Consider the following 16,152-nt stretch of genomic DNA (forward strand, 5'->3'; position numbering starts at 1 on the left):
ATAGTTTCAAATTTGGAGGTGATTCACACCTTTTATTCTCTTCTCCAGAAATCAGATAACACAAGCTATTTGTTGAGTTATCAGAAAAGATTAAGTGACATCACAAAGGTTCTGGGGAAGAAAGTAATCAATTCAACAGAGGGGATAATCAGGAAGCTGATTAGAATAAAAAAAACTGCTGTGATATAGCCCATTTGGGATTTAATGTACGAAAAGATAAAAAAAGATGAAAGAAGAGGAAGAACAAAGAGCAAAGGATAACAGGTCCTTGTAAAAGAAGGAGGGAAAGAAAAAAAGATATATGACCTTATATTATCTAATTCTACTAGCAAGAATTTACTAACTGGCATTTGTGTCAGCGCCTTGTATTTGGTCATGTTAGAACATGGTTTGAATAAAATAAGGAACTGTGCTGTATGTCTGTTTTAACAAGTGCCAAGCCAAGTGGTTTACAAAAACACTTCAGCTCCTCGTACCTGCAATAGCATTTTGCAAGATTCTTGTCATGTGCCGCACATGCCATGGTTGTTTGCCACCCTCCATGGGAGAGGTGACAGATAACATTTCATGTTGTCTTTTGTCAGCATTTTCAAAAGCATCTCAGTTTTGAGCTCTTTTTCTTTTCACCTTGTAGATGCCAGTGTCAACCTGGCACTGAGGCAGGTATAGCTCTGTACAGGGAAGTTTACTGAGATGAATGGGGAAGAAGTGCAGAGGCATATTCATTAAAGAGAAAGGAAAACAAAACATGCTTTAGATGGTGTCATTCATGTCATACCTCATACACACTTTAACTAAGCACTGTAGTGCTGTGACCCTTGGCCACTCCAGTTCCTGCAGTTCCATCTGTAGCTAGAGACATTTGAGAATATTTGTGCCTGACTTTTCAGAATAGGACCTCTCTGGACCCCTTCCAACATAGTTGAACCTTGCTGGGTAAATACTGTTCTCAAATCTTCAAACTACATGAAAGCTGTAACATGGTGAAAGCAAGACCTGGTCCTGCTGATACCACCAATGGTCTCAATGAACAAACGTGAATAATTTGCCCCCGAGCCCTCAGCAGAAGCTGGATTTGACATCACTCAAGTGCTTCTGACATTCCTACATATAGGGCTTTCTCCGTGGCAGAAATGGCACCACACAGGGTGTTGAAAGAATGCTACTCGAAGAACAGATGACAGAGCAACTTGTCCCCACTCACCCAACTTGTGTATCCCAGCACAAAGTCAAATTAAACTATGCTAGTTTTTAAAGATACACCACAGGGTGAAGAAAAGATAGCCATGGACAGATTGGGGGGGGGGGGGGGGGTGTGCTCACTGCTTCATGGAGAATTGCAATCTCTTCCTGAAATTCTTTCAATCTCTCAAGTATGGTACACAGTGATCTCAAGATCTGTGGGATGCAAACGCTTCCTAGTTCAGTGCAGGCAGCAGAAAATTAGTCTCCTGTAGCATGGTCTCCACTGTGTCCATCAGGCTTTTGCTATCAGAGCTGCTTCTACTCCTTCGCATCACTACAGACCATATATACTGGCTTTGCTGCCTGCTGACCTCCTAAGAAGCTGAAGCTGCCTGTCTTGGGAGCTTTAAACACAGGTATTTCTTGGTAGCAAAAGTACCATAGGCTTGGATTTCTGTCACCAACTGTGTTTTCAGGTCCCCTTTAAAGCAAATCCTGAGCCCTTCAAAAGACTTTTTGAGGGGCTGAGTCACACGTTGACAACAGTTCAGTACAAGAAAGCAAATTTTTGCAACTAGATCCCTGTTGGGTCGGTTTCTGGAAAGCAAGGCGAGGAATGCCAGTGCTGTGCCTGACACGAGACATCAGCAAAGAAGGGAAGGGATGGAGTCACAAGCACCACGTTTTGGTGATGGCAATGTTTATACCTGGGAGCGCTCTCCGCACCACATCCTCGCATCATCCCCATTTGCGCACGGCGGCAGCACGGCGGCGGGCTCGGCTCCTATATCCGCAGCATCCTCGGAGCTGGCTCCCGGCCGGGACTGGCACCCTCGCCCGGCGCTGCCTTCTGCCTCTGCAGGGGAGGGTGGGCACCGCGGGCACCCCGGCCCTCCGCGGGGTGGGGTACGGGCGAGGGCTGCCTCCGGGTAGGGGCCGCCCCGCACGGGGGGGAGGGAGCGCACAGGCACTGGCTGCACTCCGCGCGTATCCACCCCGGGAGGTGGCCCGGCACTTCCCTCCCCTCCCTCCCTCTCACCCTCCCCCATCCCCACCTCTCCTCCAAAACCGCAGGAGCCGCGGCGGCCTCGCTTCACTCGCTCCGGTGCCGGACGCGGAGTGGGTGGACCTGGCCGCAGGCACGGCCTGGGGCGGGCACAGCCCCGCCGCATCCCCTCCGCCTCGCTGTCATGGCCGGTGTCGCGACACAGCGTTGACGATGCTGCTGGGCGCCCCGCGGGCGGGCGGCTGGGACCGCGGCCGGGTGGGCGAGAGGCTGCAGGCGGCCCTGGCCGGCCTCCAGGAGCTCCAGGTGCTGCGGGAGAAGCAGCGGGAGCTGGTGCGGGCTGCCCTGGCCATGCCGCAGCGGCCGGCGGCGTGCGGAGCAGACCAGCCCCTGTCCGCACACAGCAAGGAGCACCGATTGGAGGCCACCCTCACTGCTCTGAAGGAGCAGCTGGTAAGAGACGGGACGCCCCGCTGCCCCCGAGGCTCGTTACCTGGCTCGGGCTATCCTGTGGGGCCGCGGTGCTGAGCGCGGGCGGGCGGGCTGTCCCGCACCGAGCTGCCCAACAACCCGGCTCGGGAGATGCCGGCGCTGTTCCGGAGCCGCGAGCAGGCAGGGCGCTGGAGCCCCGGCGTCCTTGCCTCTCCTCCTGCTTCGCCGGGAGGTGAAAGCGGCGGGGCCCGGGGGTGCTTGCTAGGGCGAGTTGCGGCCACCGCGCCTGTCCCCGTCGCAGCCGCTATAACGGTCGCTTGTTTTCCTCAGGGAAAACCTCACCTGAGCTCGTCTTCATCGCCCCGAAATGCGTGGCGTTGGTAGAGGGCTCTGTGCCGGGAGGAGCGCTGGGGAGAAGTTGCTGCTCGGCGTCGCTCATTCATCGGAGCCGAGGAGCCGATGATTAACTTCAGCAATACATGTGTCACGCTTGTGGGCGCTCGGCTCTTTAACTGCAGCAGCTGCTTCAGTAAGGGATCGAAAGACGCACAGAGTGGGACAGATTAAGCGCTCAGCGTTTTGGTACGGGTGTGCGTGCGTACACCTATGTGCTTCTCGCAGCTATGTGCCGGTGAGAGTCAGTCTGTGAGGGAGGGCTTTGTGGGCCAAGAGCACTTTGTTCTTGCCACGGACTGGGTGATCAAAAGAGAAGAAATGAATGCCAGGCCTTGTATTTGAAGTGTCACCCCGACTGCTCACACGGGGGTTTTGCGAAGGAAAAAAACGCATTCTGAATTGTGACTGAAATGAGTTTCGTAGGTGAGACAACAATCAAAGGGTAAAGGGCTTTAATCTCTAGTATGAACAATTACACACTTCGGTTAACTCAGACTTAATTCAGAGCCTTTTCACTCCCTGTACTGGTGCAAGGCTTGGCCATCAGTTACCAATCAGGTGTGAAAACAGTAACGTTATTCACTTCCCTTAGACAGCTTTATCAAGCAGTATCTTGGAATAAAATTGGCTTGAACCTTCAGGGAAACCTAGCCACCACATGTGAAAACACAGCAGTGGGCATATCTTGATTAAAGTAAGAAATGCAGGACAAGTGGACTGCCAACAACTTGATTACCTGTCACTGATAATTTTAACTAATGGCTCTACTGTTATTTTTTTTTTTTTTTTTAACTAAATGAAAGAACTGAAGGCATTTATTGCCTGTCTGGGGCCACTGGGTTAACAGAAACACCCAACGACCTCTGACCATAGTGACTGTTCTTTTTTCATGTCAGTTGTTGTGCTTTAATTACTCATTTGTTTATACATTTTTCAAACATGCAAATATAAAATTAGCTTGTCAGGACTTTACTGGTACCTTATAAGGCTTTCAAGGCACCAGTAGCACCAAAGTAGCCATTAAAATGGAAGAAAAAGATGGCCTTTAATTGCTGCCCTTAGAAACGCAGGACTTGAGCAGATGAGTGTAACAGAGCACATACCACCGGGGTGGGATGGATTTCGCCAGTAGGTGCCAGTGCAGGTATGGGAAAAGTGTCTTCTGGGGGTGGCTGGTAGGGAAGTGTTGATAAAGCATGAGAGGGATGACTCAGACCTACGTTAATCCATGGGCAGGTTCTTCAGAAAAAACACAGTTGTACTTAAAGAAGTGACACAAAGCTCTTCTGATTGACCCATGGCTGATGGAAGCTTTTCAGGCTGGCATACCTGGTACCTTCATTGTTTTTTATCACTGCAATTGCAACCATGTAATTGAGCAGAGGTGCATACCTCAAAGCTGCTAAACAACAAAGTAGACCCAGTTGAAAACAGGCTGTTTCACAGTCCTGTTAGAAGTAGCCCACAGATCCTAGTAACTCAGCTGTCACAGTCTGAAAACTGTTTCTCAGTGGCTCATGAGCAGCATATTGCACTCAAAACCCTTTAAAATTCTGTTCATGATCACAGGAAGTTAAGTTAAAACTAAAACCAACAGAAAATGCAAAGCACAGCATTGTTGAGAGAGTGTTATGTCTTCGTTGTTGTTGTTCTTGGCCGGTGGATGATAAAGTATGTGATTGCTGTTCTATAAGCTTTAAGATTGAGAAACTCATTAACAATGTAAATGTCGCTTTGCCTCGCAGTGTATCTTGATCCAAGCTTCAAGCAGGGCTATAGCCCTGGGCTTTAGCATGGTCACGGTTTAATTCATAAAGTTTGGTCCTTGCAACATAAAATGGGGAAGCTATATCAGCTGGAGCTGGCTTAGGGCATCTCAGCAGTGAAAACAAGGCAGATTAAGGCTCAAGCTGGGCTTCTCCTATAATGGTAAGGTGATAACAGAAGAGCAGGGGTAGCACCCTTAAGGAGCCAAGTGCTACTGGTGGGACTGGGTGGAGCAGAGCCATCAAATACCTTTCCAGAATCCTTGTCTGTTCCTCAACAACAAGTACCACTGGCAGCCAGCAGCTGGCCTTTCCAGCAGCCTGCTGTAGGCAGCAAGGCTGCAGGCTTTCTGCTGCCTCTGGCAGTCATAGCCTTTTTTGCCCCAGACAGCGGCTCTTTTTGGTGGCCAGGGGCTCTTCTGGCAGCTGCAAGTTATATGGTGCAGGCAGGATCAACTCTCTGTAGCAGAAGAGAAACAGCATTAAGTGATGCCATCTACTGTCAGTGATCCCAAAGGTGCCAAACAATATGACACAGAGGAAATAGAAAGGTGCAAATTCAAACAAATAGAAAGATATCTATGATACTTTCACTGTCAAAGTAAATAGATACCTAAGGCTGCAGCACCCAGTATTTTCTCAGCTGTTTCCTCAGAGAGCAAGTTTATAAAAATCGGATGATTCGAATCTGATTATTTTGTTTTGCAAGCTTTCAGGTGGCTTATGATGTTATAAATACGTGAGAAGGAACACATTAGGCTGAAAAAAGACCAAGCAAATGAACCACTCAGTGCCCTGTACAGATTCGCACACACACCCCCTTTAGGTAGTTTTAAATTGAAGAAAACATCTTTTAAACTTGGGTTTTACTTTTTTTTTTTAATATATTAAACTAATTTAATGTTTGTGTAACTGCAAGAAAGAGGTGCTTCGGAAAGGAATTCACCTTACTCCTCTGAAACTGGCAGCTTTGCACCATCGGTTACAAAAAGACAATAGATTTTAGATGTGCAAAACTAAATAAGTTTAATGCTATCATTTCTCCATTCCAAAATACAATTGGATTAATAAAATTACCAGGTGCTAATCTATGACAAATAAATGTCAGCCCCTCCCTTTAATAGTTGAGAAGAATAGTGGAGTATGAGCAGTGGGTTTTGATGCCTTGATTTGGGGTCCAATTTGACCAAAAAAATAACCCTGCTTTTTAGAGAGTATTTTTCCTTCTGAAAAATGAATGATGATATCCAGGTTTGTGTCCCAAAATTGTAGGCCATTGATAGCACAAGTTGATTTGGAAAGCCTGGTCCTGCATTGTGCAGAAGTCTTCACAGCTGCATTGCCCAAAGCAAACAGATGGTTTCACCTGCAAGGTTTTGTCTCATGTAAAATTCATGTTGTAAATTAAGAAGGAGTGTGTTTAGGGTTTATTGTTCTGGGTGCTGCTTAGCATGGTTATTAGAGCAGTAACAACCTCAAGCAAACACACCGGAAAAGTCATCCTTATCCAAATGGTTTGAGGAATGCCTCTTGTCTTGGAATGCAGAAGGAGTTAACTGAAAGATCAAAGCTACAAAGTCTGCCGGAAACACGAAAACCCAGTGGTGTGAGACATCATAAAAGGGTTAAAAACGATGATGTAAATCATGTGTGTTGCTTAAAATGCTGTGAAAGCGTAGACAGAACCTGAAGGTATAATAAATAATCTTTGAATACCTGAGAGCCTTGTGGCCTCTCTGTCATTAATCAGAAACCACAGACTGAGGGATTGGCTGGCAAAACATTAATCATTAAGCAATTAATTCCAGCCGTGAAAACAAAACTGTGTGATTTCCTGAGTAGGTGGGATTGGAGGAGGCATGGCATGTTTTTGCTTTTTCACTATAATGGAAATAAAGAAGTACTGAGGAGGTCATGCATTCATCATTCAGATGGGATAGAAAATCTCCTTTATTATCCAGTTCTTCACTTCCTTTTTGTTTATATGAAACAGGAAAAGAGAAAATCACCACAGTTTTTCCTAGGAAGCAGTAATGAGCCTCTTGAGCTTAAACCTTTCTATGTGTGTGACACTAACAAAAAGGGCTTTATTTCTTGTGTTTTATATGTTCTTCCAGTTCTCCATAACAGCATGCTAGAATTACTTTTTTATTATTCTTAGCAGCATCACCAGCTGTAACAGTTGTCTTGTGAGATTCAGGACATCTGTCTTTTTCCTCTTTTCCTCAAATTCCAGTTTCTAATCATTTACCGATTACCTCAGGATCTTAGCTTTCCTTGCTTTTAGTGTTTATAGTTATGGAGAAGCCTAAAAATGCAAATACCAAAACCTCAATAATCCAAACACAGGGAAAGCAGAGTGAAAAAATGTGTTCATACTGATTTTGATTTTCTTATGTCATTTGATTTGCAGATACTTTAATTAGTTTAAGGGACCTAGATTATATTTTTTGCGGATTTGGGGTTGGAAATGCTGCTAGAACTGCCACTTGTATTTTTAAACCTGAAACATACACATAAAGAAGAATCTTACTCGTGTTTTTCTTGCCATCACTGAGTGGAAACCTGTCCCCTCAAGGTCGGTGAGCACAACTTCACAACCAACTTCAAGAGACCACCTTTCTGTAAAGTACTGTTGGATGGATAGTGAGGTATGATATAATTAGAAGCTGCCTAAATAGCAACAGAGCCTAGATAATTTGCCAAGTCCCACATGAGAAGTCCATGACAGAAACCAACTGTGGTTCTTTGGCTGATACCTATCGCCTGGCCATCTGCCTTGCCAAGCTGACGGCATAAGTATTGGGAGACCAACTGTGGGAGTTGTTACCTCAGGTCAGCGTGGTCAGTGATCACAGAAGGCAAAGGACCTTGTTGCTGGCTTCTGAAGGATTGCTCACAAGGTTGAGACACCATTTATTTTAAACAGTCATTTTCACAGCAGAAGTATTCAGATGCCACCTTCTCCCTGCATAAAATGTGTGGGAATATCCTGCCACGAGACATACAAGGAAAACCTTCAGCAAAATAGATGTCATAGTTTGTGCTTTCAACTATAAAAATATGTCATCAAAGCCAAGGGTTTTACAGAAATGAGTATGCTGCTTTTACTTTGTGTGGCAATAAGATACCTTTACATATAGCGGTTTCCTTTCATCAGGTGGTATCTTGAGTTCATGCAGACATTCCATAACATTATCTCATCCTCTGCACAGAGGCACTGTATGGCAAAATACAGTGAATATACAATAATACGCTAATTAGTGAAAAGATTGACATCCTCTTTAGAGATGCAGTTCCTGCTGTAGGTATAACAAAAAACCCAGAGGTTAAAATAAGTATATTCAGTATGAAGAGTTTTGAGAACAAGTTCAACTGGACAGAAGACGATATATACTGAGAAACAGAATGTTTTGTACTTGTCCATTATGTCAGTCTCATTACAGAGAGTGAGTTGCAACAGTCCCTAGCTAAGCAAAACATTTAATGAGAGCAGAATCTGTCCAGCACAGATGGCCTGAATTCATGTATTGCCACTGAGATTCTAACTGTGATTATTATTCATTTCCTCCTTCTTCCCTCGACTTGTGAATTAGTCTCGTTTGAGGAGACAGGATGTCGGGTTGAAAAGCCACCTGGATCAGCTAGACCAGCGGATAAGTGAGCTGAAATTGGATGTCAGTAAAACCTCCAGTGAATACTTGGATAGTGACAGCCGGCCCAGCTCAGGTAATGTGTGCTTGGTTGTTTATTCCCAGGGGTGCGGTGCTAGGAGAACTGAAGGGTGTCAACTGCTAAGCAAAACCCAGTGTATTGTTTGGTCAGAAACAGTGCCCCATGACTGAGGTGGAGAATAGTCATCTGGCACAGAGCACACAGAGCTGGTGGGAATTTTCCTGCTAAATTGATTTAGTTGGAAAATACACTCAAACAGTATTATTTCTGGATTATTTTTTTATTTTTATTTTAAAATGGATATTTTAGCCGCAAATGGCAGGAGGAGAAGATAGTTTTATGAATTACCTTGTCCAGTGCAGAATGACCATTGGGCAAAGTGGTTTATTAGAAGAGAAGTAGACCAATTAATGTTAATGCTCTGCTTAAATCCAAGAAGGGTCCTGAACCTCATTAAGGCTTTGAAGATTATTATCACTGCAGTGCTCTGGCCAATTGAATGTTTGATCACTTATATAAAAATGAAACAACACTATCAAAAGACACTGGGAAAAGCCACCCCAACAATTTGCTGACTAAAGCTCTCACAGAGTGGGTTTCAGGTTCCTGGTCTGATTCACAGGGTGTGCTGTACTGCAGACTTGTATAACTAGGTTGTCTGTTAAGACTAGTTTCTGTTACCTAGTCTGGAACAATGGGGATACTTAAATAGAATTTTGAAAAGCCTTAAGTCTTCAGTGAGACAAGGAAATGTTTGGGAGGGGGGGTTATTTACAGCGCATTTGCAGCTGGTACTTAAAGTGGGTATAAAAGCACAGGTTTCTGTTGAGTGCTTAAGTTCAGGATTTGTGTGCAAATTGCTTCTGTAATTAATTGGCAATGACTGCAAGACCTGGAGAGGAAAACTGGCCTCTGTTCTCTGCCCTTAGAGGTATCATACACTTGGCAGCTCTGATCACAGACTAGTTTTATTCTACTTTTCCATCCAAGCTGTGCCTGTACGCACCTAGCACAAGTTACAACAACGTAAGACATAATAGTTCTCAAAGACGTTCTCCAGTGAAGAACTGGGCATGATGGTGCTGCACTTCACCCCATCCCACCCTCAGAACTAGGCATGCATGTGCGTGCCAAGCTGGCTCAGGGCCTAAGTAAATATGCAAAAGCCCAATAAAAGGTGTTTGAATTAGAGTATACCTGTGCTATGATCATAAAGTTAGGCCTGTGGCACATAGCAAATGAAGACTTATTTTATTCTCTGCATTTTTCTTCTACAGAGCGTGTTTAGTTACTGCAAATAAGGAATATCTTCCTCTTTATTTTAACTCTGCAGGCTTCTATGACCTGAGTGATGGTGGTTCTTGCTCGCTCTCCAATTCTTGTACCTCTGTGTACAGCGAGTGCATCTCCTCCTCCCACACCAGTCTGTTGCCCAGCTCTCAACACCCTAGAGCAAGGCTCAGTGTGTTTGATTACCGACCCAAGTCTGCAGATGAAACTACTGTGCACACCACCAGCTTCCAGCAGCAGGGAGCTTATGTCAGCGATGGATGTCGGATTACAGCTAGCACAGATGTTTCTGGGACTCCTGCCAGGTCCCGACCAAGACCAGTTTCCACAGGTAATTGACTGCAGAACTGGATACTCATTCAGAAGAGCAGAATCCTGGTTATTACTTTTAGGACCTAATATACCAATGCATAATCAATATATGGCACTCATTTTCAATATACAAAAGTAAGAATTAATAAAAACCCCAGAGCCAAACCATTTACTGTCCAAATTTAACTTGTCTCCATACTCAGATACTTTTAAACAATAACAAATACAAGGACATACGAATTTAGAAGTGGGAAAAACATTAAGTGCAGGAGATAAAATTGTACTGAATGATGGGATAATTTTATGTTTTTTTTTACTTGCTTGTGAAATCAGAAAGATTGCAGGATTTGAAATACCTTTTAAGAAGGAGCCAGGATGTATGAAAAATATAAGGTGAATTCAGAATTAGAGGTGATGAATTTTACTGAGAAAGATTTTACAGAAATCTAAGGAGAGACGCTTACAGACTTAGTGCCTGTTTTCTCAACCTGTTATAAAATGAGTACGATAATACCCATATATACCCTGTCCTGTTTATTCAAATTAATGTGGACTCAAATTACTCTCTTTTTCATTATTATTAAGTTAAGGATAACAGACAGCAAAGGTTAATTGACTATCTAGGAACCAGTCATGATCAATCATGAGTATACATCATACCTTTGGACAAAATGGACAAATGTTCCAAATTTCTTGTTTACCCACCTGTGAAGTGACATCATACTATTTCTTATTTTGGGTCCTTCCATGGCCTCAGAGCAACCTTGTGTTAGTGCAGCTCTGATGGCGACCCAGCCAGATTCGTCATGGTTGCATTATAGACACAAGAAAGTCATGGGGAACATCAATTCAAGTACCATGTCACTCTGGAGTCATTCGCACAGCTTCTTGACCTGAGCTAATTCACCTCTGGCTTTCTTTGAACAGTAGCAAAGACCATCTGTTCTGTACCTAGCTGTGCAGACACACCTGAAACTGTGGTGGTAAATTATAGCATAAAAGCAAAGTCTTCTCAAGACTTCTCAGAGGCTGGGGATGGAGCTGAGTTTAGTAATCCATGGCTTCCATGTTCAGATTACAGATTTAGTGTTCTGTCAGAAGCTTTCCTGCCTTGCAACATTTTGCTAAGACTGCGGGGGCTTTGTGTTTTTTTGGATATGGAGGTAGACTAGCAGAAAAAGGGACAGATGATAAGTAGGGTGTGGGAGTGAGGATACAGACCTCCTACAGCTCTCCTTCCTTTTTCCACCACCAACTCCCTTCTTCCTGATTAAAACCTCTTACTTCCTTCAGTGTGAGAAAAGTAAGTAGTGGAGTAGTAGTGGGTATAGTCTTGGAAGAAACAATTCTTGCGAAGTTGAACACATTGCAAGAAGCAAGGCAAGTTGTTAATTCAGAAAAGCATCATTTGGAAAGGGGAAGAAATTCCTCTTTTCCTCTCCATAGCTTGTATCCACAGGTAACTGCAGGTACAAGCCAATTGCATTTTCTTTCAGTGACAAGCAGAAAGCTTGCTGGAATACTGCAAGCACAGCATTCTTTTGACACCTTCCTGGTTTGTTTGCACAAGAGAGTACCACTACACACTGCCAACAATTTCCTAAAGAATTTTCATTATGAACATACGTTGTTTGAGGAATCATCATCATCCTAACCTTTGTTGTAGCAGGTTTGTAAGTGTCTTGGGTAGGACACTGCAGACAATGCCAAAAGTCTTTCAAAAGCTTCCAGTCACAGGACAGAAATAGTCCCTGTAAGTGAAATATAAGGTTGGATTTGATGGTTGGATTTCCTGTTAGCATGAAGCAGCCAGGAAATCCGTTAGCTGAGGATTTGTTGGCACTGAAGTTTGCACTGTTACACAGAAATATCCAACTGCAGATGGTTCCAGTACTCTTGGTACCAGAGGTAATACAGCACCATAATGCTCTAAGAGGTGACTTGACTGGATGGAACAGCCTTGCTTCACACAAGAATACAGCCTGTCTTCTTGGCGCACAGGAGATGCTCCTGCAAGGTGCAGCAGTCAAGGGTAACTTACAGCAACCTTGACAGTACTCCAAAATTTAAGAGATCTGAATTGGTGGATGTAAATGCCATCAGCCTCCCATCTGCCTGAGTCATTATCCTTAGTTTTGTTTTTTTTTTTCCCTGTAAAAGTAAAGGTTCTTTAGTCCATTTTTCTGTGTCCTTAAGGTTGACTTTTAAAAAACCCACACATAGGATTATGGCATTCCAGATTTTCTACCTTTTAATAAAACCTCTGACTATTTATTTCTGGAGTCAAATACTCTAAAAATTACTAACTTGAGAAAAGCATGAGACTCGTAACGTTGTTATCAAATGAAATGAGAGATCCAGTTAGGAGGTTTTGTTGGATTCGGGTTAAAGAAAATCAGAATCACATCACTGTGACCTATGGGACACAGGAGTCTTAGTGTTGGGTTGGGTGCTTCTCTTTACTCATGCTTTACTAAAGCAGAATGCAAAAGAATAAACAACTACAGCTTCCAGCATTTACAAGGTTAAGAAACACTACAATCTATGTCTGCTTAAGTCCTCTTAAAGCAGATGATTGAGTACTATAGATCTTTCCAAGATACATGATATAAAAGGGTTGGAGGAAAAGCTGGAAATCAAATTTAGCCAACTTAAAAAAAAAAAAAATACCTTCAATTCTGCATGCTGGAAATCTCAGGAATTTCTGAGTTACAGTCACATATCCAGAGGAAGTCTTTATCCTATCCTGGAATAAAAACCTCTTTGAACTGTGTTCAAAAACTGTATCTGTTGTGCTGGATAATTTTACATGACATTCAGCTTCAGGCTTTCTGGTTGTTGGATTCACCTTTTATCTCTGCTAAGAAATAAAAATAAGCCCTTATTTTTGTTTAGTTGGTTGAGTTCCTGTTAGTCTGTGACATTCTAAAACATTTATATACGCACAGATTTACTTTCATCCAAGTAGCACAATTTAAATTTGCTGCAAAGGCATGAGTTTTTTTATTGGCATTAAAAGGCATTCTAATCTCCATCATGCTCAGGTGAATAAAAGCCTTGAGGTTATTCAGTGGTCTTGGAGGACTGAAACTATTGTCTTCCTTCATGCTCCTGATTTTAGTAAAAGCTAGCACATCCCTCTGAAACAGCACTTTTAGCATAAGCCAGTTTGAATGTAATTGTCTCTGATGTAATTAGGTTATTTATTTTCATCCACTGTGTAGGTGACTTGGAAAGACTCATTCCAGCAGATGCTAGATTTCAGAAAGAGACAGATCCCAAATCCATGTTGCCTCTCTGCCATGCTGGAGACATGCACTTGCTAAGCGTGGACCCCAAATTCCAGAACGACTTGATCTCCAAGAATGGCATTGATGTGTATCCTTACCCAAGCCCCCTTCATGCAGTGGCTTTACAAAGTCCCCTTTTCTCCCTAGTGGGGACATCCCCAGAAGCAGACCTCCACGCTCTTCCCAGCAAACCCATGCCTAGTGCCACAGGTCCCAGCTTGATTAGGACTAGGCCAACCACTGAGGCCAAGCCAGGGGGTTATATCAATAAATTGCTGCAGCTGACGAGATGCAAAGGGAACAATCGGGCTGATGCCAGTGAGTGGGTTTCAACAAAGAGCCAGCCAGCCACTATGCACCAGAGACTCATTATAACCCCCAGCACCGGTGGAGTGAAAATTAACAGCAGCAGTAGCCAGCTGGAAAAACAAGCGAGTTCTCTGGAAAGTAACAAAGCTGAAGGGAAGCTGCAGAGAGAGGTGCCGGAGGGGGAATGTGCCAAGCAGCAGGAGACCATGCACTGTGTGAATGAAGAACAGCCATCCACTCTGCCTGACACAGGGCCATCAGCTGTGAATAGTTGTTACCCTGCCAAGTCAGCAGCAAGGGGCTCTCCTCTGGCAGAAGCAACGGAGAGCAGCACGGAGCACAGTTCATCCAGCTCGCAGCTGTGCCAGGAGGAGTCCAGCCCCAGCATTTGGAGCACTAAAGCTGTCCCACCCAGAAAGCTGCCCTTCAAAAGGTGTGGCAATGCCAAATCGGCTAATGCCGGAGGTCACGAGCGAGTGGCACGGAGTGAGTTCGTTCATGCACAGTTCGTCCCTGCAGAATCCCACCAGGTCCGGGTCAAGTTTGCCAGCTCCAAAACAAAGGCAGTAAAGATAAAAAGGAGGAACAGTGAAAAGGTACTACGGCCTGGGAAGCAAGCCTTTGGCATGGAGAAGGCGAGAGGGTCCCATGGGGCTGCCAGGATGCCTGCTGAATGGAATCAGCCCCAAAAACCACACGGAGCGAAGAGCCTCGTGCGGAGACCTTCATATTCTGGGGACATGACTGGCAGGTCGTGCTCAGAGTCTAGCCTGTTGCCTGTGCAGGTGAGGCTCCCCACTGTGCCATCCAGGCCAGAGCTCTGCAGAACTTCTGCCAGTGCAGAATTGTATTCCCTTGAAGCAGGTAGCGCAGACACAGCCAGCAAGAAGAAGCAGCGGAAGTGGCAGTCCACAGTGGAGATCTCTGCCAAGGCTCATCTAGCTGGCCTCTCTAGTAGCTTTGGCCTGGGAGCACCAAGGCAGTCAGCAAGGAGAGCTGGTGTCCTGCGCACTGTCAGTATGAGGGCTCGCTCCAAGAGTCAGCGCCATGGAACTTATGCCAAAAGTGAGTCAGACCACTCTGAGTACTCTGCAGAGTGCGCGTCCCTCTTTCACTCCACCATTGCAGAGACCAGCGAAGGGGAGGTCAGTGATTTCACAACTAACCGTTTTGGGGACAGTGAGTCCAGTGAAAGTGACTCGAAAGGCAGCAGTAATAGTAGCAGCCTTACCCTTGACTATGATGAGGGGGATGAAAGTGAGCTGATTTGGCCTGAAGGTTCAGTCAGACAATCAGGGGCTGCCCAAGCCTCTTCCAGGCCTCTTCCCCCAGTGCCCAAAATCTGTCGCATCAAAGCTTCAAAGGCACTAAAGAAGAAGATTAGGAGATTCCAACCTGCCTCCCTGAAGGTCATGACTATGGTTTGAGGGAGAGCAAGCATCTGTTTCTTACAGTGAGACATCCTGCTGGCTCTCATTTGCAAAACAAGAGAACCCACGTGCAGAGAAAAGGACTTGCTTAAATGAGCTGTGAATAACCCCTGAATCAACACAAGGGATCTTGTTTGTTAGTGCTTGGACATAAATGTCACTGTATCTAATTTCCTCTTTTGCCATTTATTCTGTAGATATGGATCTGTGTATATTGTGTGATGCCTTTTTTTTTACTATGCAGAAGGGTCACCATGGTGAAAATGAATGCAACCTCTACCATAAGATTTTACAGGTGAGCTCTTAATGGATTGTTGACTGTATGCACCCGCAGAATCAGTGCCAGACACAAAGGCTTCACAAGAAGAGGGACTCTTCCCAAGTGGATATTTGGTAACATCCCTCTCTCTTGGGAGGAATTCTTTGCAGTCTGAATTCTGCATTACCCATCCAGCTGTCACTGTGCTCTTATGGAAGAGCTCTCAGTATTCTCCATAGTTTTATTTTCTTTCACATCAACCATTCCATACCTTTTCCCAGGCATCAGCAGGATAAGTCTGTTCTTCTGTAAAAACTTACTACAAGAAGGCAAATGCCTTTGTGAATGAGAACAAGACTTCAGTTTGTTTCTTACGTTCAAAACTGAGGGTATATGGTTGGTTTCTTTTTTTAACTCTTTATGATGTTCCATGTTACTGTTCATTTGTTGAATGGGTGAAAGAACACGAGGGCTCAGTGCCACAATGTGTCAATAGCTGGGACTGAGATTACAGCTTTGCCCCTGAAATTTCAAACTCAATAAATACTATTTAATGTACTTCTGAAAATTGTGTTTGTCTGACTTGATGTCTAAAGAAAATTATTCTGAATTCTAATGTCATATCAAGAATGCAGAGGATCTTTCTTTGGTGAAAACAGACCTCTTTTCATGATCACTGTGAAGAGGGGTTCTGTCTTATTTTAAGGAGGGTTGCTATGGCTTGGTCAGAACCAGGGTCCTTCCAGCCTTTACCTCAGGAAACCTACTTCATCACCTGCTTCTAAGTGCGTGAATTTAAAAT

The 16,152-nt window shown here is 44.5% G+C and overlaps 1 protein-coding gene across 1 annotated transcript; it reads left to right on the forward strand.

Moving 5' to 3' along the window:
• The first annotated feature begins 2,212 nt into the window (after positions 1–2,212).
• DACT2 (dishevelled binding antagonist of beta catenin 2) lies at positions 2,213–15,918 on the forward strand. Its single transcript, XM_061471358.1, has 4 exons — positions 2,213–2,644; positions 8,382–8,514; positions 9,794–10,081; positions 13,287–15,918. The coding sequence occupies exons 1-4, from the start codon at positions 2,405–2,407 to the stop codon at positions 15,086–15,088; spliced, it is 2,463 nt and encodes an 820-aa protein (XP_061327342.1). The 5' UTR covers positions 2,213–2,404; the 3' UTR covers positions 15,089–15,918.
• The last annotated feature ends 234 nt before the right edge of the window (positions 15,919–16,152 follow it).

The sequence above is a fragment of the Pezoporus flaviventris genome, unplaced genomic scaffold (assembly GCF_033815535.1).
Source record: "Pezoporus flaviventris isolate CSIRO_AGI_PZ_B2104156 unplaced genomic scaffold, CSIRO_AGI_Pfla_v1 ptg000066l, whole genome shotgun sequence".
Lineage (NCBI taxonomy): Eukaryota > Metazoa > Chordata > Aves > Psittaciformes > Psittacidae > Pezoporus > Pezoporus flaviventris.